The sequence below is a fragment of the Serinus canaria genome, chromosome 8, assembly GCF_022539315.1.
Source record: "Serinus canaria isolate serCan28SL12 chromosome 8, serCan2020, whole genome shotgun sequence".
In the NCBI taxonomy this organism is placed as follows: Eukaryota; Metazoa; Chordata; class Aves; order Passeriformes; family Fringillidae; genus Serinus; species Serinus canaria.
The window spans coordinates 11,963,917-11,986,111 of NC_066322.1; the positions used below are offsets into that span (position 1 = coordinate 11,963,917).

At 40.8% G+C, this 22,195-nt stretch overlaps 1 protein-coding gene across 3 annotated transcripts; it reads left to right on the forward strand.

Moving 5' to 3' along the window:
* The first annotated feature begins 1,194 nt into the window (after window positions 1–1,194).
* Window positions 1,195–20,909, forward strand: PTGFR (prostaglandin F receptor). 3 transcript variants are annotated; one of them, XM_009088597.4, is made up of 3 exons: window positions 1,195–1,304; window positions 2,429–3,276; window positions 18,704–20,909. In XM_009088597.4, the coding sequence occupies exons 2-3, from the start codon at window positions 2,488–2,490 to the stop codon at window positions 19,007–19,009; spliced, it is 1,095 nt and encodes a 364-aa protein (XP_009086845.1). In that variant the 5' UTR covers window positions 1,195–1,304; window positions 2,429–2,487; the 3' UTR covers window positions 19,010–20,909. The 3 variants fall into 3 exon arrangements, with proteins under 3 accessions (XP_009086845.1, XP_018767857.1, XP_018767856.1); XM_018912312.3 differs by having other exon boundaries at window positions 2,429–2,955; XM_018912311.3 differs by lacking the exon at window positions 1,195–1,304 and adding an exon at window positions 1,545–1,837.
* The last annotated feature ends 1,286 nt before the right edge of the window (window positions 20,910–22,195 follow it).

Genomic DNA, 22,195 nt, shown 5'->3' on the forward strand with positions numbered 1-22,195 from the left:
AGGTTCCAATCAGATCAAACTGAGCATTTTGCTTACTATATGATAAAATGCCAAAATCTGACAACCATTTTGAAGAAGAAGGTCATCGTGTGGTGCTCTTAAATGTTTATGCAAGTGAGTTTAAATACTGTTTGAATAGATTTAGCTAGCCTGTATTTCCTCACTGTGGATTACAGAAAGGCAACTTGTACCTGTACTATTCAAGACATGAAGGTAAGCACAAACTAGTATATTTGAGAATTTTAATTTTTAAGTAATTGTCTTGTGGTGCCAGGAACAGTACCACTCAAGACTGTGTGTCAATGAAAACAAATTTAAGTTCTTCATCATTGTAGCCCATGATAAATTCTGTAATATTTTACAGTTTTGTTTCATAATTTGACATTGATGTTATATTTTCTTTCTATAGTAAGAGTTCTTAATAAAAGTTCCCATTCAGGCCTGTTTGGTAGTACTGGACATTGATGGACGAAAGAATTTTAAAGTCACCTATAACTTCAAGTTGTAACAGCTTGAGTGCATGATGGGAAACAACCTCTGAATTTCCAGCCTTATGGGTCGTATCATTAATGCCTCGTCTGGATGTGTTCTCATGGAATTTCTCCAGCAGAGAAATGGTCCAAGGAGCACTGTTAGCTGTACTGTGACCCGGGAGATCGAGGGGCCGTGTGTCTAGGGATGTGCCCAGCCGCATCCCTGACAGTATTGCTGGGGCTATTCCTTCCCGAGCTCCCAGCGTGCTGCTGAAGCGCGTAGCTGGGAAGAAGCGTGCGGAAAGTGAAGAAGAGGCGAAGCGGTGCTTGAGGACAGATGTGGCCTCTTGGCTGCCCCATGACTTGCTCCTGCTGTGGCCGCAGCCTGGCGCGCAGGAACTCGCCCTGCCTGGCTGGGGTGGCCCTGTCGCCCGCCGCTGTGATGTGACCCGGCAGCCCGGCTCTCCTTGCCGGAGACACCGCGGCACGGACAGCGCGGGCTGCGCCTCTCGGGACGGCGGAGCGAGGTGCGTGTGCCGCACCCCGGGGCATCGGAACCGCAGCCCGGCGGGGACAGGAGGACAGCGCCGCGGCCCCGGGACGGACCGGAGCCGGAGCCGGAGCCGGAGCGCGTCCCGGGGGCGGCGGGCGGGGAGGGCGGACGGGAGGCCGGGTGGAAAGGCGGAGGGAGGGCGGGCGCGGGCGGCGCCGGCGGGAGGGGGGCTCGGCAGCGGTGGCGGCCGGCGGAGCTCCGCGCTGCGCTTCTCTCCGGCCCCGCGGGGCGAAGCGAACGTGAGCGGCGGCGGGGCCGGGACGGACACCGAGACCGGGGTAGGGAAGGAGCGGCGGGGATGGCCCGGGCCAGCAGGCACGGTGGCACTTGTGCCCGGCGAGCCGGGCTCGCTCCGCCCCCGGTGGTGGCAGCACTTAAGGGAGAACGGGGCGGGGGGCGGGAGCGCCGCTGCTCCGGCACCGGGGCTGCCGCCGTGCGTGCCCCCGGTGTGTGCCCGCCGGTCTGTGCCTCCGGTGCGTGCCCGCGGAGCGCAGGGAGCCGCGCGGTGCGGCTGCGGTGCGCCTCCGTCGGAGGAGTTCGCCGGCCGCGCTCCGCTGAGCGCTCCCGAGCGGCACAGTTGCCTCGGTCCGGCGTGCCCCGTTCCCGGTGTAGCTCTGGAGCCGAGGGGCTTCAGCGGCAGTTTGTAATAGGGGCTGTTAACGCCTGCTATTTTTTTCTTTTTTTTTTCTCCCTACTTTTTTTTTTTTTTTCCCCATCCTTGCCTGGGAAGGTTTTGGTATTAGGAATGTCCTTGGAGTAGAGATGGGAGATAAAGTGTAAAGTAACTTGCAGAATTGGTTTCTGAATTACGGTGCGTCTAAAAACCAAGTTTGTGCTTCAGCGAGGGCCCTGGGAACTTCAAGGTTTCGGTCCTGGTTAGGTTAAAGCTTTGAATCATGAATTTGTGGGAGTAGAATTGTTTAGAGGTGCTAAGACCTTGTTTTGAGAATAAATGTTTAAAAATGGAGTGTGATTATGATCTCAAAATGCTCCAGTTTCAGTATTTCACTTTTGACTGTGGCTGGGCGGGTTAAGTACTGTCATTCTTGGAGTTTGTTGCAAAAACATTTGTTCAGCTTAGTTTAACCAACAGAATTGTTTATATTGTTTGTCTTACTGTATGTACATAAGCATGATATATTGTGTACATTATTTTGTATGTATTATGCATGCAGAAACTCTACATTTCCTGTAAGCTATATTTGCATTGTGTAATGCATGCAGATAATTGTTTTACCCTGTGAGTGATGAACTTAAAATGTGATGCCATATCACATCACTCAGAAAAGTGGAAAATTAGATTTGTACCGCAGACTAATATTATGGAATTTCTGCTTCAAGTGCCATTTGAACCGTGCTGTGCCTTTTACAGCATTGTGTATATTTGTTTTTATAATTGCAGATGCCTTTTGATTGCAAGACTGCTGAAATGCTTTGAGGACTGCATCTCCTTTCCTAACCATGAACAGTTCAAAATCACCAGGGCTGGCTGGATTTGGAGTCTTGAAAAACACAACATGCCACACGGAGAAAAAGATTTCAGTTTTCTTCTCAATAATCTTCATGACGGTGGGAATTTTGTCCAACAGCCTTGCAATAGTAATTCTCATGAAGGCATACCAGAGATTCAGACAGAAATCAAAAGCCTCCTTTTTGCTTCTTGCCAGTGGTTTGGTTGTCACAGATCTCTTTGGTCACCTCATCAATGGAGCCATCGCAGTGTTTGTGTATGCATCAGATAAAGACTGGATTCGCTTTAACCAGTCCAACATTCTGTGCAGTGTTTTTGGCATCTGCATGGTTTTCTTTGGTTTGTGCCCACTCTTCCTGGGCAGTGTGATGGCTGTTGAACGGTGCATTGGAGTCACTAAGCCAATATTTCACTCTACAAAAATGACTTCTAGACATGTGAAAATGATGTTGACTATGGTATGTCTGTTTGCTGTTCTTATAGCTTTGCTGCCTATTCTTAGGTTTAGAGCCTACCAAATTCAAGCATCGAGGACCTGGTGCTTCTATAAAACAGAACATGTTGAGGACTGGGAAGACAGATTTTATCTCTTACTTTTTTCTTGCCTTGGGTTCCTGGCCCTTGCTATTTCATTCCTGTGCAATGCTGTCACAGGAATTACCCTCTTAAGAGTCAAATTTAAAAGTCAACAAAGACAAGGCAGATCTCATCATTTTGAAATGATCATTCAGCTCTTGGCTATAATGTGTGTTTCTTGCATTTGCTGGAGCCCATTCCTGGTAAGAGCATAATGTATTTGCCAATGTTTAATGCACATCACTGTATAAAAGTTATACTTTTTTGTCTCCAGGTTTTAAAGCACTTAAGTTGTGATAACAGCTCCACCCACTCAGTGAAATAAGTTTTATAGCATATTGCCCATAATGTATGTACCTATGCATCTATAAAAAACTGGTAGTTATTCTCCACTTCTGATCAATAATGCACTAAGCTAAATATGTAGTGATTCTGAGGACTGCATTTCCAGGGCTGTGGAGCAGACAGTGGTAGAAGAATCACAGCTAGAATAACTCAGAACAAATATTCAGCTCTTCCAAAAATTCAGTGAAAACTAGGATTGGGAAGTCTTTTCACTCTGTACAGTGTAAATAATTTTTTATTTATGGCAGTCCATTTGCTGTTATTTCAACAGTTTACTGCTACTTGTGAGCTTTGTTAGGGCAGGTAACAGTTAAGAACCTAAAAATCCTCGCTTAGCTTTAGGGTCGTATTGAAAAACAGTGGTTAGCAGTGGGTTGAAGTCAACATTTGGTTTAGACCTAAGCAGGCTGGGTTTGTAATGTGGGCAGATGAGCAGCAGAGCTGCTGTGGGACTGTCTCTGCTGTGACTACACTGCTGGTAGTGCCTGCTCTGTCGGTGAGCAGGGTCAAAGGAGATTGTGATATGGGGAAGAATTTGACAGCTCCAGCTCTATCATGGCATTATCCTTGTCTGAAGGAATTTAGGTTTTTTGCTAGAGTTAGAGGGTTTAAAGCACAAGTAACATGGAATCTTAATTTCTTCCCTAGAAGCAGGGTCCTGTAGTTTTTCAGTGACATAAATGAGCAATTTTGGTTTGAGCTAACAAAGACTAACATTTAAGTCTGAGATTTGGATCAGATCTGGTTATATTTCATCTGCTCCCTGCCTGTGGTGGAGTCTGAAGTTACCTGAGTTAGTTAAAAATTAGATACTGGCACTAGCCTGGCTGCAGCAGTTTGGTATCTGGCAGGCAGCATTTAATTAATCCAGTGTCGCTGGCTTCGAGGTGAACTATAGTATGAATGTCTGCAATCGCTGAAATGCACAAAAACTCTTTCAATTTTGTTCAAATCATGGAGAATTTTTCTAGTCTTGCGCTGCAGCATAGCTTAAATTTATGTTGGCTTTCGTCAGTGTCGTGGCTGTAGTGTGTGGGAGCATAAACAAAGTTGTCAGAACAGCAGAGCAAGTTTTGTAGGGAACTTCTTTACAGTTATTTCAGACACCATCTGAAGTTTGGGGCAAGCCATAGAATGGTTTTCAAAAAAAGGATCTCGTACGATGACTTTACTTTCCATGAAAAAGCAGCATTATTATCCTCTGGTGACATTTATTTCCATTTAAATTAATTGTTCTTAAAAGCAGGGATTAATTTGGTTTTGCAAAACCCTTGGGTGTCAGAAGAGCTATAAACTTTTTTAGTTCAAAAGAGTCACTTCATTTATTCAACAAATTAAGGAACACTAAATCGCAACTACTATGGTTGATTTTGTTATGCCATTCAGTTTTAATTATGATATATATTAAATGTATATAAAATTATAGTTTTAGAAATTGTGGCAATCTAATGAAATCACTACTTTTGTTAAAATATTTGACTTCATCTAAGCGGTTGTTGAACATGAATTATTGATCTAGCAGGATTTTTTTTTCAGACCCTTTTTGGCATTGGTGTTTGCATCAGTTTATGGTGCAGTCCAGTGAACAAGTTCTTGCTTAATTTTGGTCTTGGTATTTTTCGGGACTGGGTTGCAGAGGGGGGTTAGTTTACAAGGAATTCTGATTCATTGGGTGGCAAATCTGCTGGTGCTTTGTGATGCTTTGCCTCTGGATTTCTTTTGAAATAAGATGAGCCAAACTCACCCCAAAATCAGCCTGGCATTATGGAAAATAGTTCTGCAATGTGGACAAATTTAGGTTAGAAAGGAAGGGTTTAAAAATCAAAAAAAGTAGATGTAATGTGGGATTAGATTCGTGGAACAAAGTTTCAAGGAAGTGAACAGTCAGTGTTTTAGCCAGAGAGTTTCCCTGGGAAATGCAATGGGACAGGGTCCTTTGTGGGTTAGGATCTTAGAGTTTATAGGAGTTAATTTGCTGATTTATTTACCCATTACTTGTTTTGATAGCAACCGAATACGAACAGAATTACAAGTGTGGTGTTAATTTAGTAAGTTTTTTGGCCTGCAGTAGAATAAAGTTTTGTCTGGAGCATACTGCTCATGTGCTACATTGAAGTGATCCAGGGTTTATTGAGTTGCATGCTTTGTGGTTAACTGCTGATTCAAACCTTCTTGTCTGATACATCTGAAAGGTCCCAGGGCTTTTAATTTGTGAAAAGAGTGGTTTTTACATTCTATAATATAATCAGCATATACTAAAATAAGTATTCTTGACATAAATATGAGTAGGTGATCATAGGTGAAATTCTCTGGAAAAGGACATAAATACATGCTTGTTCTGTGGTCATTTGCTTCTTTAATGTTTTTTCTCCAAGGTCAATCTAAAAGTCAGAATTTGAAGTCTAGTGTTTGAATTGTGAATTCTACCTATGTTTTCTGTCCCACAGAGTATAAAGGACAAAATGTTTCATGAGAGTCAATTGCCTCAAAGTAAACCAAAGTTACTAGAAACCAAACAAACTTCTGGAAGAGAAAGTGGAGGAAGGCAATGCGCTTTATACCACAAATGGTTTGCAGATACAAGAGTTTGGATTCATTTGGTGTAGGGGGTGGTTAATTTATTTATTTCCCTTCTGTTTTCAGTCTAGTCTGCTATGTCCATTGACATATGTGTAGGGCTACCATTATCTAGTCTGTCCAATACTGTAATCCAACTGCAGATTTACTTCACTATTAGATTTTAAATTAATTTTTTTTTTAAGTGGAGTTAATATTCAGACATTGTCACTGTCCTGTGGTAAAATAATTTTCAGATGTCATTAGAGTCACAAGACCCTGGATTGTCCTTTATGGTGTCTGGTGTGGAGCTGAACTTCACTTCTGCATCTGCTCAGGGATAGTGAAGTTGTTTCGAAGCCTATTTATGTATGTGTGTAAATGTATTTATAGCTAACACTTAATATTATAAATAATAATACATAGTATTGTAATCAATCACCACATCTGTCTTAAGATTCCTGAAGATATGGATGGAGTGTTTTTCAAAAGCAGAGCCCATGGCATGGCAGTGTAGAACTCTCCCCATGCCTCTTGGACAGGGACCTCCTTCGGATTTTTTTTTCCCTTTGGATTTCTTTCCCAAAGCTCCATTTCATCTGTTTTTTCAAAAATAAGCAACTTTTCCATGTTTTCTGCCACTGTGAGAGAATCTTCCCTTAATGAAGGATGAGAATGAGAGGTGCTGCCTGCTTCTTCCCTTATGGGGGAACACTAATGCCTTTTGAGGAGTTGAGAGCCGGAGAAAATTCACAAAAAAAAAGACCCAAAAAAGGGAAATTAATGAGTTTTATAACAATATATGTAATCAGTGCTCTGCAGAGGCACATTTGTCCTGACAGTCCAAATAATTTTGCTTTGTGATGGGTAATTCCAGGTAAATATGTTCTGAAGATACTAACTTCAGCTTCTCAGCTTTCTTCATCCTAGTGAGAGCCTTTGCCCTTTGCTAAGGGCATGCCAATTTTGCTGGATGAATTTGGTCCCTAGGGGTTGGATTCCCAAAGCAAGTAGCTGGGCAGGAGCATTTGGTGACAAGCACCTCTGATGAAATACATTGTTATATAAAGCTGTTTTTTGGCTGTCACTTGAGGTCTGGCGTGTCATGAAACAGCTTGGTTTGGAGCCGTGCTTGTATGAGCAAACTCTGACATCCCTATGTCGTATTCTGTGGGGCTCAAGGGATAAACATATTATAAAATTTGTTTTTTTGGAGAAACAAAGAGAACTGTCTGTAACTATGGACAGGAGAGATTTATTTCAGAGTGAGCTTTTTTACAGGAACAAATTATGATACGAAGAAATTTCTAATCTTTTTCATGTGTGAAACACAGCCTGAGAAAAATACTTTTACATTCAAGTTATTCCTGTTAAGATCTTTTTCCATGCAGTTAACTGATTAATTTCATTCCAGTTTTACCTCCCCTCTACTGCTGGAAATAGCCATTCCTGTTTTTATTGGAAAGAACTCTGTTTATTTCATATGAATAAATCAACTGCTATTCAGTTGCTTTTTTTACTGCTTGGATTAATTTTTATCAGCCCCTTCCCATGTAATCTCTTCTCTTTCCAGTTTGTGTCTCCCTGAACTCACTCTTTTTCTTGTCCTCATGCAGTGGGGCTTGGTGACTGCTTTTTGTGCACCTAGGGCTGTGATTTACGGAATCAGCTTGTGATTTACTGAATCACTCCAGCTCAGAGGCTGCAGGTGCTGCTCTGAGTGGTCCTGTCAGACAGTGTGCTCTGGAGCTGCTGAGAAGCTGATGTGCTGACAGGGAGGCTTTCACTGGAATGCCTTTACCCCATCCCAGCCTGGCTGCTCCACCAGCTGTTTTGGGGGCAGAGCCAGGCTCAGGGCTGGAATCTACTGAAGGAGGTCAGTTTGTTGCAGGTTTTACACTAAGTGACTTCTGGGCCATGTCCTTGTGTCCAGTATGAGGTAGTTGGATGTACAAGGCAATCCTCTACATCTTGAGTGTTTTTGCATGTGTAGCCTTGTATACACTTTGTCAGGCGTTCATACTGTGTTACTCTTGAAGTCTCTCCCTCCACTCTTGTTTTCTGGCTTCTTTATTAAGGTGGCAGTTTAATTTCTGTTGCACTGCCTTATATGTGCAATGGGCATCATACACATGAGCTTGTTGCTTTATTTATGCTGTTTGTATGCCTTCATTGCTGGTTGTATTGTCCCTACAGCTTAAGAGTTACTAAAAAATTTATCCCTTGTGCTCTTGCAACTGGTGGTTTCTCAGAATCAGAAAGTGCAGCTGAGGAGAAGCAGGGAGATGTCCCAAGGTGCAGGTCCATGTGAGGACTCAGTTCTCATGTGGGGCTCTGCAGAAGTGTGTTATTGCCCTACTGTTAGTCAAAGCTGCAGCCACTGTGAGCTTGTTGTGCCTGCACAGGCACTGTCAACAGGGAGAGTGATCTTTTCTTTTGAAAAAGCTCTCAATTTCCACAGGTGTGTTTCTGAAGAGTGAAGAAGGAGATACTCTTAAATATGTTCAGCTAACCATGCAGCTCTCAATGCTGTTTCAAGGCTTTCAGAGGGGAAAACAGCACTTACCTGTCCTTTTCAGGGCTCAGATTTTGAAGAAGATAATCAGTGATAATTACTATGCTTGTGCTGGCTTTTGTCATTGAGTTCTTGCTGGAAGGTTTGTCTGCTGACACTGCACAAAGCCAGGATGCCTTGCCAGCAGAAGAGGTTTATGTGGGGTGTGGGAACACCTCTCACCTACCTGGGGTAGGGCAGTTCTCCCGTGGGAGAGAGAACTCCTGGGCACTGTCAGTCCATCTCTGAGGCTGGTGCAAGCCCATGTTGGGAGCCCACTGCTGTCACAATGGCTTTAATAAATGAACCACTGTCATGGGGAAAGGCAAAAAAGCTTTTTGCCAGCAGCAGGCCGGCTGGATACACCTCTTTACCTCCAGCCCACAGCATTGATACAGGGAGAGTTGTTGCTGACTGTAGGTAGTTATCCGTGGAGGCAGCCAGCTGGTGGCAGGTTTGTGCCTCCCTTGGGATGCCTTTGGCAGCTGTGGTGCAAAAATGCTTTGTAAGTTCCTCCAAAAAAATAATTTTATAGTTTGATTGTATTTTTGAGCCAAATTAGAGATAAGGGCTCCCACTCTTCTCATGGTTCTTTGATTGCTTGCTGAGTTTCTCAATTGATCATTACCTCTGTGCAAATTCATTTACTTTTCTTCCTCAAGTTTCTCCTAGTGTCTGATGACTCAAGGTTAAATTGCTGAAAGATTATTGTCTTTGCTAATATTTTGTCCCAAATGGTAATTTGAAATGCATAATTCATTTTACAGGTTAAGAGGAAAGAGAACACTCATTTTGATTGAAGTTTTTGTTAGTCTCAAGACAGAAGTTTCTTTCCAGCTTAGTTTCCCATGGAATCAGGTTTATTCAGCAGCTCAGACAATTTGAGTGTGCTGTTTTTGTCCCCAAGAAAATACTCCTGGAAAGAATTTGTATGTGTGGGCGGAGAGAGTAAAGTTTAATACATTTAAAAGTCCAATCCACCTGTTCAGATGGGTTTTTATGAAACCTTTGGATTAGATGTTCGTAGTATTGGTTGTAGAGAGCTCTCTTTAATTTTGTATTCTTAAGTGGCACAGCTGCCTAATTCCACCAGGTTACATGGGAACTGGAATGACATTAATTTTCGACTACACCTACCTAAAATGATACTGAATTTTAAAAGTACTATTTTGGTGTTCAGAATTGGTCTCTTCCTTTTGTCACTATTGTCATCTTTTTACAGTACACAGAGATCTTACAGGCCTTCTCCTTTCTGAGAAACATGAATCATTTTAACAAAAATGTTTATAAGCATGGGCCAGGGTGTAGTTGATCACAGAGTGCTTAGAAAGTCTATAGTAATTGTGGCTATATTTGTAATTCAAGTGTTTACCTCGCCCTCACAGAAGTCAGGGAGCTGAGATACTCTCAGCAGGAAAGTGTGGAGAAGAAATGGCAGTAATGGTAGGACCCAGGGAAGGAAGGAGGGCTGAGATTGACATATTGCCCTTTACCAGAGGCTTCTGGGGAAGCATAAATAGAGTTTTTGTTATCTATGTTTACTTGTGCTGTTTGGAAAAATTTGCGTAAAGGCTTTTCTGTTAATGCAGTGCCATCAGAATACAATAAGATTGTTTGTTTTGAAGAGAAAAGTAGGGAAGGCAGGTTTCCAGTCATGTGAGAAAATGGCATTTTCAGAATAATGTGCTTCTGGTTTTCTCTCATAATTATTTGCTTCTGGATTTTTAAATTTAGATGTTATATACAGAATTAAACTATGAAACACAATATTTTGTTTCAAATAGATATCAGTGACTTTCACAGAAAATGTGGATTGGTTTTATTTTTTTTTAAATTTTGAAATTGCCATCTCAAGAAATCAAATTCTGAAAACTTTACCAAAATAAATTTGCCATTCATAACCTTTCCTTGCTTATTTCACTTGGTTAAGTTTTTAGATTCTGTGTTTGATATTAAAAAGTAAGTCAGTTTGACATTCATTCCATTGTTTGAGATAAGAGAATTCTTCCTGTTTCCTAGTTATTACACTTATTCAGGCATTTCTTACTCGAAAATGTCATACACTGCATAACCATCTTTGGAAAATGTCATACATGGCATAACCATTTTTGGATGGTTATTTTAGGAAAGCTGTCTTTCCTGACTATCTAAACACTTTAAATGGTAAAGTTGTTGCTGAAAAATCTCAGGGAGTAATACACTCTCATGGAAAAACTCCAGCAGGTCCTTCATCCTCTCCAGTTTTAATGACAGACATCAGGGTGTAATACACATTTATGTCTTCTGGAAGAGAATATTAATTATCATAATTATTAATGTGTTAATTCACAATCTGAAGTGTGGCACGGTGCTTTCTAGCACAAGTTACTTGTGTCTCTAGTGCTGTAGAACTGGTGCATGTCTGAGAGGAATTGCTGAGTTGCAGTTTGGGTTGAGGCTCCCTGAGGATGGAGGTTCCCTGTGTTCCCACAGTGCAGAACCCAGCCCAGCTTCTGTGGGTGTGCTTTTGGAAGCAGCACTGCAGAGAGGGGTAACACCAGGGCTGACACTGAAGTTTTAGCAGTCATGACTCTTTGGGATTCATTTTTAAATTGGATGAGGTGACATAGATGAACAGTGCAGATGAATGAACTGGAGATGCTTTGGAGGCACAGCACCATCTCCTGCTGTCCTGGACCTGTGTGCTGCCCCTCAGGAGGTTTGGGCTCCCAAACCTTTTTACAGGAGTGGGGTAGGATGGAAAGGATGTAGTGAATCTTCTCTAGTAACCTCGTGGTGTTTGGCATCAGGACATGAGTGGGGAGAAAGACTCTTGTGCTGGGAAGGATGTGACCAGCTGTAATTCCCATCTGCTTCACTGCATGGAAAGAGAGAAAGAGAAGCAGGAAGGAGTAAGTGGTAGCAGTTTCTTTTAGGATTTACAGTTCATTAGTGAATTGGAAATAAAATTGAATCCACCTTTTACCAGAGGTGTGCATTTGTAGAAGTGATGAGAAATAAATCACTTTTAAATGGAGACTTGATTTTTCTCTTCCATTCTCCTCCTCAAAGGTGGTTGAGCACAATAGGCCCTTGCAATTTATTTGCCAACATAAAAGAAAAAGGTAATTGCAAATTAAATATTTCAACTTGGTAGATATATTGCTAATTCATTACTCTTGATATTTCTGGTCATAACTGCTTAGCTTACCCCTTCAGAGTGATGCACAGAATAAGTCACTTTGACAAAGGTGATCTAAAAAGAATGACAGGAAAGCAATGCATTGTGTCTTCTTTTGCCTCCAGTCAGATTTCTTCAAACACTGCAGGTCAGATAGCACTGAGTGATTAGGTGACTATGACTCCAGTCCACCTCCAACAAGGACAGGATCACCAGCAGAGGTTAAATAGAAATTAGGAAAACATCTCTTCATTGGAAGGGTGATGAGGCGTTGGAATAGGCTGCCTGGGCAGTGCTGGAATCACCATCCCTGGAAGTGTTCAAAAGGCATGTGGATGTGGTACCTGGGCAGATGGAAAAGGTTTTGTGGAAGGCATGGTGGTGCTGGGGTAATGGTTGGACTTGATGACTCTTCCAAGAGGTCTCTTCCAACTTTTTCAGCCTGTTCTATGGGTATGGACCTCTGCAGCTCCTCTTCCCCCAGGCTGCCTGTATATTGTCACTTTTTTCTTCATTCAGACAGTTCTCTTCCTCCCCAGTATTGTGTGTTATTTGGGATTCTTTCTTGGGATATTTGTAGGGTATTAGTGTGACAGGTTCTGTTGCTCCTAAACAAATTCAAATATTTATTTAAGCATTAAAAATACGATTTTTTTTTTCCAAATGCGTGTGAAAATCTGGAAAAGCAAAGCGACAACAGAGGAGTAATAGATAATTTCTAGGGTTTGAAGCTTTATCCAACTGACACTAATGGAAGAATAAATAAGTCCCAAATACTTACAGACCTTGCTTCCCTAAATACTTAAGTATGGTCCTTATTATACATCAGACATTAGATTAGATATTAGATATACTTATTAGATATTAGACATACTCTGTTGTTTTCTGGTCCTAAAAATTGTCCTGTAAAGCTTCTCTGGCATTGCTGGGTAAAGAATATTTTAATTCTATCTATAAAATAATTTTTTTTGTGCAAGAGGTTTTTTGATATAGGCCTTGTTCTTAGGCAGGAATACATTCCTCATGCTGTGGAAACAAGCTTTCTTGTAGCTTTAAAGCATGTAGCTCAGGAAACAGGTTGTTTATTTGACTTTGGTATGGACGCTATGTCTTTTCATTATGAAGTGAGTCATCTTCTGTTTCCAGTGCTAGAATCTTTTCTATCCATACCCACAATGCTTTCCTTTCAAACGAGTTATCAATTAAGCTGTGAGAGTAATTACATTGCTAGCTGGTTAAACTGAAGTATTTCGTACTTTGATCACAAGGAAAGGAGATAGAGGATTGTCAATCCAAGATAGAAATATTTGGATTAATTAGGAGAAACAAAGAGGTGACCTCGAATGCTTTATTCAAGCCCAGCATGAATTTATCGTACTGAAAAACTGGTGCAAAATAGGAAGTGTCTAAGGAGCAAGTTGACAGAAAATAAAAACTTCACATTCACCTAATGTTTGCAAGTTCATGCACACAGCCCTGCCCCTGCCCTCTGGTTATGAGGCTTACTTCATAATTTCATTCCTGTCAACTTCAGTGAGAAATTGCTTGGTCACAGACTAGGCTGTGTCCGAGAAGGAATAAGAGAAAATATTTTTATTTGCTTTGTGAAAAATTTTGTGTTTTCCAGTTTTCTCTCTACTTTACGACTTTTCACACCTTTTTCACACCTCTCTAGCTTAACAATACCTTCAAAATGTTTATGCAGTTCCTTTTTAAGGGGAGCAACTAGTGATCCAGTGGATCCACTCTTAATTTTTAGTGGCATTATTATTCTATCACAGGAATATACATGAGAGAAAAGGAGACTCCATTATTCTGCTGCTACTTCTCAAGAGCTGATCCTGCCAAATTGTACCTAAGGAATTACTACATATGCTCTTGAAAGTACCCTCTGGGCCCTAAGGAGGTGAAAAGCTGGCTCATATATTTTGTTGTCTACAATACCTTTTTAAATTGGCATTTTTAAATAAAATCACTATGCTCAGTTAGAATTTAATTGCTAAGCTAAGTGATCATCTGGTATAGAAAAGTTGAAGATCTAGTTAATGTTTTCCTTTTAGGAAGGGAAAGAAAAACGTTAGAGGAAAAACATGCAGATCTAGAACATAAAAGCATGATGTGGCATAAGTAGAACAGTGTGTGTACTAATATTTTGATGGCAGAAGTGGTGCACTGCATATTGGTCTTGGAAGCTCTTGTTTTTAAACTGACTTGCAGAATCACATAAAAAATAAAACGAAGCACACTCAGCTTTGTTGCAACAAATGCTTGGCTTGTGTACTGCAAGATCAAATATAGCAATGGTACAGGCAATTTGCTGTCAGTGTTTCTTTTTTAACAGCTCTGCTTGGGAGATATAAAAGGGTACATAAAATGTGAAGATATATGCATTTTTATTTCTTTGTCACATTATTTTGCAAATTTATTTTCTTAAGGTCTGTGTTTAGAGAGTGCTACAAAATGTCATCCTCTAAGATCCCTTGCCTGTTAGACTGAAGTTGCTTTTGTAAAATGAAAAGTAAATGTTCAAAAAATTCTAGAAATTCAAAGTAAGTGTATATTTTTTGTTTCAGTGGATTGGGACATAATCAGTAAAGTTCTGCCTTGAAACCTCTGTGGTTTAGAAGAAGGGGATTTGCACTTCAGGGTTTGACATAGGTAATAGTGACAAAATAGAAGTGTTCTGCAAATACTGAAAAATCCATGGACTTCCTTCCATTAATGGAAATCCTCAGAATGGCTTGTAAGGAAATCCAAAGGAAGAGGCTTGAGAGGGTCTGCAAGGTTCCCACAGGGATGTGGAGTCTGAGGGCTGAGCTGCAGAAGACAAGAATTTCCGATATTTGTCTATCCTGCTTTCCATGTCAATCTCTTGGTGTCTGGGTTTTATCCAGTTTCCTGAAGTCAAGGATAGAACCTGGGTTTAGAGCCTGTGAGGTGAAATGCATCAAAGTCTCATTTTTGTCTTATTTCTTAACTAACTCTGAGGTCGCTGCTTGTTTTGACTGGCTGTCCTTGAGTACTAGCAGGAATGTGAGTAAGCAGCACAGCCTTTGAGCCTATTGGTTGTTCTCGTGTAGATCCAATGGGAAGGAAAATTAAATTAGTGCTGTTTATGTTTGGAGAGTGGTGTGAAGCCTTGGAGCTATTTTTTTGTTTATTGCCCTGAGCTTTGTCCTTAAGGGAAATGGTAATTCTCTGATGTTGTCTGCTGTCTGCTAGGTGCAGAATTGAAGAAGTCAACAATTTCAAAATGTTTACAAAAATTTTCCATCAGACTTTCAGACTTTCTGGATCTTGCAAAGTGAGCTTTGGTTTTAATGAAGTTTAAGATTAGACAGAAAGCATGTAGAAGTTTAACACATTGTGTCAAGTCTTTCCTTCACACAATCTGATTTCTCTTTCTGTGTTTTTAGGAGCACTGAATCTTCGGGTCCTTTCTTAGACCAGCAAGGACTAGTATGAGTCAGAGTTACTTTATATCTGTCAAGCCGGTACCCTTGGTTAAAAAAGATTGCGTTTGAAGTTTTTTATAGTACCTTTTATAAAGCTTTTATAGGACCTTTTATAAAGAAAGTTTGAATTGTCATAGTTACATCATGTGATTTTTTTTTTTTTTTTTTTGCAAACCAGGGAGACATACCACAGCTGTCTTCATATAAACAGGGTATAAATCAGCAGAGTGCTACTTGGATTCTTACTTTTCTAAATATGTTACAAAATGCCATGAGTTATGTGTATTATTTACCAGCTGGGGATTAATTTTTTGAGTCATGATGCTGAATCTACATGAATATTAACTTCAGTTGTGGAGACCAAAGGTGATTAGATATGATGCAGTAGTGTTGCCTCTTCCCACTTGGGTGCTGCTGCCTACAGAGAACATAATTCCTTTGTCATACCAGCCTGGTGGACCTGCAGGGAAAGGAAAAAAGTCCACTTGGCACTGCACCAAGTTCTGGTGGCAATTTCTGAGCTGATGACTTGAACCATTTCAGTGGCATGAATTTCTCACACCCAGGGAGAAAAATCCAGACTGTCTGTGTGTTTTGCTTCAATGAAATCCTTTATTAAACAGCTGGTAGTGTAGTATCCTTTTTATAAGCTATGGTTTCAAACTGACTTTGGAACAGTATTTTAAGAATTCAAATTTAAATAAATAGACTATGAAAATGTGAGAGAAATAATAATTTATATTAACTTCATTCCATTCCACCCCTCTTCCACTGAAGTTTATGTCTTGTTCTAGAAATCAGCAGATGATTTTAGGAAGGCTCCAGAACAAAGTGTCCTCTTTGCACAGTTGCTTGCAGTTTTCTTACATGATTTTTCTGAGATGTGATGAGCCCCCAGAACAGGGCAGTCTCTCTGGAGGAGTGAGAATCTCTCCCACTTCATACTCAAAGTGATGGCAACATGTCCTGCTGCTCTGCCACAAGTGCTTAAACATAAAAATGCTTGTGTTCAGGGCTGCAGTGAGATTCTCTGTCTTATTCCATTTCTGTATGGAAATCTTGGCCTCTCAGAACTTCAAAAAGCTTTTATATTAGTTTTAGAGATATAAGAAAGAAAATATTTTTTATTTTCTGCATAGTACTCCCAAATAATGTTAGTGATATGGTTAGGAAAACCTTATAAAGCAAAATTTGTAGATAATTAGATTTTATCTTGTTATTTTTAATCCAGGGACCTACAGCTGAGTTAATTAAATGTGTGTCTGTGTACATAAGCTCTACTTGCTCTGTGTGAATTTAGATGGATTATTTTTTTGTATGTCTGATGTTCAGAAGAGGCAACAGAAATGTTCTGGATGAAGCTTCTCCAAGTCAGAATCCATTGATTATGTGTCAGTTTTCTTTGTTGTCCTGATTTACTCCCTGCAAATCCATCATCAAAGCAGAAGTCATTTATGTTGAACAGCAAATTAATAGATTCACTTAGAGGTGATTATTTCTAAATGCAAATTACTTCTAAATGCAAACACTTCTCACAATTGTTCTAGGTAACATGAGAAAATAAGTTTTACAAAGTCTGTATGGAGCTATTTTTCCTTATTAGCAACATCTAGTGCTTTCTTTTCTGGACATGAAATTGCATTGGATTTGGCATTTATTAACTTCAGAGAATGTGAGAGAGGAACAACAAATCAATTTTTAAGTACATCAGATTAGTGGCTTGTATGTCTGTATTAAGTCAAACATGCTGAGTGGGATAAGGACGTTGGTCTGTGAGCTCTGTTGAGCTGTCATTTGCTGCCCAGTCCTGTTTGCAGAGTAAGGAGTATTCTGTCTGAGTTTGCCTTGTGGTATTGGACCTCTAATAAATAAAATGTGGACTGTCCTGAAAAACATCCCATGTGAAGCCAAAGGAGCTGTTCAAGTTTGGGTGGGCTGCTGATGTCAGAGAGGAATGTGCCCAGTGGTTGTGGGTGAAAAGCAGATTCAGGGAACTGGCTTGTGTTTGTGTTGGCTTGGTGCTCAGACATTCCTCCTCCTCCCCACACCAGTTCCCAGCTGTGTTCCTGCCAGTCCTACCAGCTTCCCTAGCAATGTTCCTGGGGGCTTCCTTTGCTGCTCCCATAGAAGCCATACAGAAACACTCCATCAAATGCTTCATCAAACAAGTTCAGTGTCCTTTTATGTGTTCACTTTGTGCCTTTCAAGCTTATACTCATATGCAGCGCCTTGCAAGCTATAGGTATGGTCTGGAAATACAGAGAAATATTTTAAAAGAAGTAAAATAGGTTTGCTGGGATGTTGAGCTTTAGGTTTCTTTCTTCATTCATTATTTCTTAGTTTTTCTGTTGAGTTTCTTTTCAGTGCATCTTTTTGAAACTACCAACCTGCACATGGACAGCCTGACCCTACTTCTCATTGCCCAATAAATTAGTGTACTCAGAGCATCAGTTGTAAAATATCCTGTTTCTTAGTTAAATAACTGCAGTGCTTTAAAGGCTTTGGAACAAAAAGCCTTACAGTGTTTCATCGTTCTACCAAAAAAGTCTTCGTGTGGTTTTAACATTATAACAGGGAGAGATAATTTACCATCTTCTGGCAGATTCCTGGCTTGGCAGATCAGGCTTTCCTCACACAGGAACTCAGGTTACAAACACCCAGTGGCAGCCAGCCTGTAAAGGAGGTATCTGCAGGGCAGGAGTCCCAGTGGCCTGAGTTTCCCTGGGGCTGTGTGCCTGCAGAGCAGGGGGGCCAGAGCCACACCTTGCTGGGCTGGTGTGGCCCTTGGGTATCCTCTGCCAGATGCTGTCCTGCTGAGCTGCTCTGGAATTCCTCCATGTGGAATTATTGGCTCTGGTAGTGTTGTTGCTGGTAGAGGTCTGTCCATGTGTAGCATTTCCAGAGGTGAATGAAACCTTCTGTTTCTCCACTGACAAGTGGCTTTTGTCGCCATGGCTTAAATTTTCCTACAAACCTCTAAATCCTCTGGTGTCAATAAATTGTGTTCTGCTGCAGCGTAAAAAAATGCAAATCTTCTTGTTGAAGTCAAGGTACTGTGTTCCTTATGCAGCCTTTAATTAGGAAAATGGGGAAAAATAAATGGCTGTTACAGAAACGTGCTGACCTACTAGTGGATTCTGTCCTTGAGAAAATCCATTTCTGGAACAGTCTTGGCACGCTTTGTTAGATCAAATTCTGGATTAAGTTTTTACTTGTTGCTCAGATCAATCCCTCGTTTTGGAAGGTGTTCCCTGGCTGGTTGCCATCCTCTGCTTAAAGTTCAGCAGTAGTAATTTAGGAGAGGCACATGTATATGCTTAGTAAAACATTAGAGGGTTTCTAGGATGATAAATCTTTTATGCCTGAAAGTATTTACGTTGCAGTTTGGGATGCTCTGCTGCTTTGAAGGTGTGGAGATTAGAGACAATGTTGAAACAATTTACTCATTTACATGCTCTATTTTTATGTTTTTTAATGTACAGTTTTAAAATACTTGATTTTCCAGTTGTTTAAATGTGTGGTTTTTTGATGCATAATTCTGAAATATTGCCCTTTGTCAGGTGACCATGGCCAGAATTGGGATGAGGGAAGGCCGCTCGGAGGACACGTGTGAGACGCTCCTGTTCGCTCTGCGCATGGCCACGTGGAATCAGATCCTGGACCCCTGGGTGTACATCCTGCTCCGCAAGGCTGTCCTCAGGAACCTCTACAAGATCACCAGTGGGTGCTGCGGTGTGCACGTCATAAACTTACACATGTGGGAGCTCAGCTCCATCAAGAATTCCCTGAAGGTTGCAGCAATATCAGAGTCACCAGGAAGTTCCAAACAGATAAACCTCCAGCCTCTCAGCTCCTTGGGACAATAAAGTTTAGCTCATTCTATGAAGAGATGATGGAGGCAACGCTCCTACATGGGCAGTACTTAAAAATGAGTTCCAAGGCTCAGTGGTTTGGCATTTGTTTTAAATTGTGAGTGGTTTGCTATCGTTGCTTACCACTTTGATAGTGCTACTCCAAATTGAATGTTTTAATTCACTTTAGTACATGGAAGGGAAAAAATATGGATGATTTAACATTCCAATGCCAGTTTTGGAAGGGATGTATTCTAAAGTGAAGAGGGCTCCTTATAACACTCCCCACCAAACCTTTCACCTTAACAGGCTTTTTAAAAGTGCAGAAATGATCTCCAGGGTGATTTTTAAAAGGGGTAGATTTTTTTCTACCAGAGATGCCCTGAAATCCTTTGCAGAGTCTCTGTTTTCTAGAATAAAGTCAAGCATCCTTTCCATAAGGGTTTTCTGTGCTTCTAGGCATTGAATTTACCAATTGTATATATAAAAGGCATGTTGCTTATGCCCAGTTTACTAAATGACCCACTGTGCTTGGTTCATTGACTTGATCTCTTTAATTATTTACTGTTCCATGAATTTTTGGGAGAGCTGCGAACTCTGCATCAGTGTTAGTGTTCCTTTCAAATCACTGACAAAACCTGAGGTTCCCTTTGGGAACAGAGAAGCAGATGAGCTCTGCTTCCTTATAGTTATGTTTTGAGGTGTATTGGTGAGCTTTTAGTCCTTCCAGCAAATTCTGTTGAAACTAACAAGCATAAAACAGTGGTTAGTCTGTGAGACAGTAGTTTCCCCCTCCCTCCCTCCCTGAAGGATGATTCTGGAAGTGTTCCCCTGGTGCATGTACTGAAATACCCGTGTGGTACCTCTGCTTCATTTGTAAAAGGTCACACGTGTGTTGTGAACATGTGTGTGACCAAATGAGCACCTCTGCAGGGAACTGCTTTGGGAGCAGGGTTTAGTTTGTGAGAGCAAACTGAATGCTCAGTTTTTGCAGGGCCTGTGTCTGAAGAGCTGAGAGCATTCAATAACTTGAAGGTACCAGAAATTTTCAGGACAGCTTCACACAGAAGGCCCTTCATCTTTAATGCTGCTAAAAGAAGCTTTGGTATTTGTGACTGTATGCTGTTCAGAAGCCAAAAATGAGAGATATTGTTTTAAGATAGGTCTGTGTTATTTTTACCTACTTCAAATAACTACCTTAGTGAAGTGTTGGTATATTTGAACAAAGCACTTAAAAACAGATTCACTAAGAAGACAGTCTGAGGGACCAAAACTATTCACAAAGTACAAATTCATATTGTATGTGAGAATAGTTTGTAAGTCAGAAAATAAAAACCCAAAAGGTTTAAATATTTCTTTTTTTATTATTATTATTTTTTAAAGCTATTTCCTTTTTGTTTTAAAAAGGTTGAAAAATAAGTGGGTTAAATAACCCTGTCCTGAAATGGCTTTATTTACCCCAAAGAATTTCTGTATGTGATTTTTTTTCTCAGTCATAGGGCTGATAAATGGTGGACAGATTTGATGCTGGTATAAGTTCTGCACTATTGCTTCATGTGAGTTCTGCTGAAATCTGGAAGCATTCAGTCAGTGCTCAACGTGGCTTTTTCATTTCATAGAATGTGATGTCAGTGTATCTGTTGACATAAATTATTTGTTCCCTATGGAAGATTGTTGTTTTAGCAGCTGCAAAATAATGTTGGTCTGTAAATTGCTGAGATATTTGATTGGTGAATGAAGCTTGAAAATGTTCCATTTTGTTGTGTGAATAAATAAATGTAGCTTGTGTTGTTCACTCTGGTTGGCTTGTAAAACAACAGAGCAACGTTTGTATGTATATGTGATTTCTTATATTTTGTGTACTGATACACATTGAATGTAAATTGCAAAGCCTCATTAAAGTTACCAGACTGTATCCTGAGAGTTAAGGTGTTTCTGTGTAACCAAAAAGATGATCCTGAGTTATTAAAAATAATCCTTATGACAAAAAACATCCCACTGGATAGAAGCCAACCACTACCATTCCTGTGTGTGAAGGCAGAGAGGAGGCCAGTGGGAATTCAGGTAAGAGGTAGCAGTGCTTGCACATGGCCTGGGCAGTTGCTGGTCTGAGGCTGTTCGGATGACCCATGCTTAGAAAATGCAAATAAAAGTGGAACTGAGGCAGTTTGGTGCTTGGGATGAAAGTGTTTTAATCCAAATGTCTGCCTGTGTTTCACATAAACTATGAATCCTGAAAAAACATGAGTTTTGCTGTTGCTATTTTGCCTTGCTCAGTGATGTGATAGCCTGCAGAAGCAGCTCAGGATACAGTCACCCAAGGACCTGTTACCACTGAAAGTGATTGGATTATCATTTCATTTCATTTCATTTCATCTCACAGAAGAGCCAGCAACGTGCTGTGTTGCATGATTAGCAAGTTATATGTTTTGTGGAATATGAGATTATTAAAAAACAGTGGGATGGCTTCACATTAGGATCTGAGTATTGCCCAGGCAGGGAGCAAAGGACAGCCTGCTTAGGGATGTGCTGATGGTCTCTTTAGAAGTTGGCTAAGGATGCGAGCAGTCATGAGCTGCCTGTTTACTGCTGGCAATAATTAGTGCCTCCAGAGCAGGCAGGGGCAATAAGTGCTCTGGTGGGAAGAAAGTGAATCTCATTTCTGACTAATGACTGAGGAAATCCTCAGGGTGGGAGAGTATTTTAATCTAATTGGGATTTTAAGCAACAGCAGGCTATGTAAGGAAGCACTTTATCCTGAAATGAAGTCCTAGCCTGGGCTGAGCCAACGTGCTGAGGAAAGAAACCATCAATAACCAGTTGCTCATCACAGGGATTATGCAAATACTTGTAGTTTGTTACCTGGATACAAAGATGGAGAGCAAGGTTCAAGGTCTTTCAGATGTGATTCTTGAGACAAAGGGTCCCCCTTGTGGGTTTATTATCAGATTTCTGTATATTAAGTGTTTCTATTAGTTCAGCCTGATATGTGAGCAACAATTTCAGGAATAGCAATATGTACCAGTTCTGTAGCCATAGTGATCCTTTAGGACAAGATGTTGGGACCTTTCAGATGTGCCTTACCTGCCAATGCACTGCTCCAGGATGTTACAGGTAAATCAGCACTTCACTGAATAACAGCATAGATTGGAATGAGATTTCATTTCCTTGGGAAAATGCTCAAATGCCACGGGAATTTAC

Bases quoted from the DNA above. Each gene is read 5' to 3' on its own strand.
- PTGFR (XM_009088597.4), top strand. From the start codon at position 2,488: ATGAACAGTTCAAAATCACCAGGGCTGGCTGGATTTGGAGTCTTGAAA. The intron at 3,277-18,703 runs GTAAGAGCATAA...GCCCTTTGTCAG, and splicing joins TTTGCTGGAGCCCATTCCTG to GTGACCATGGCCAGAATTGG.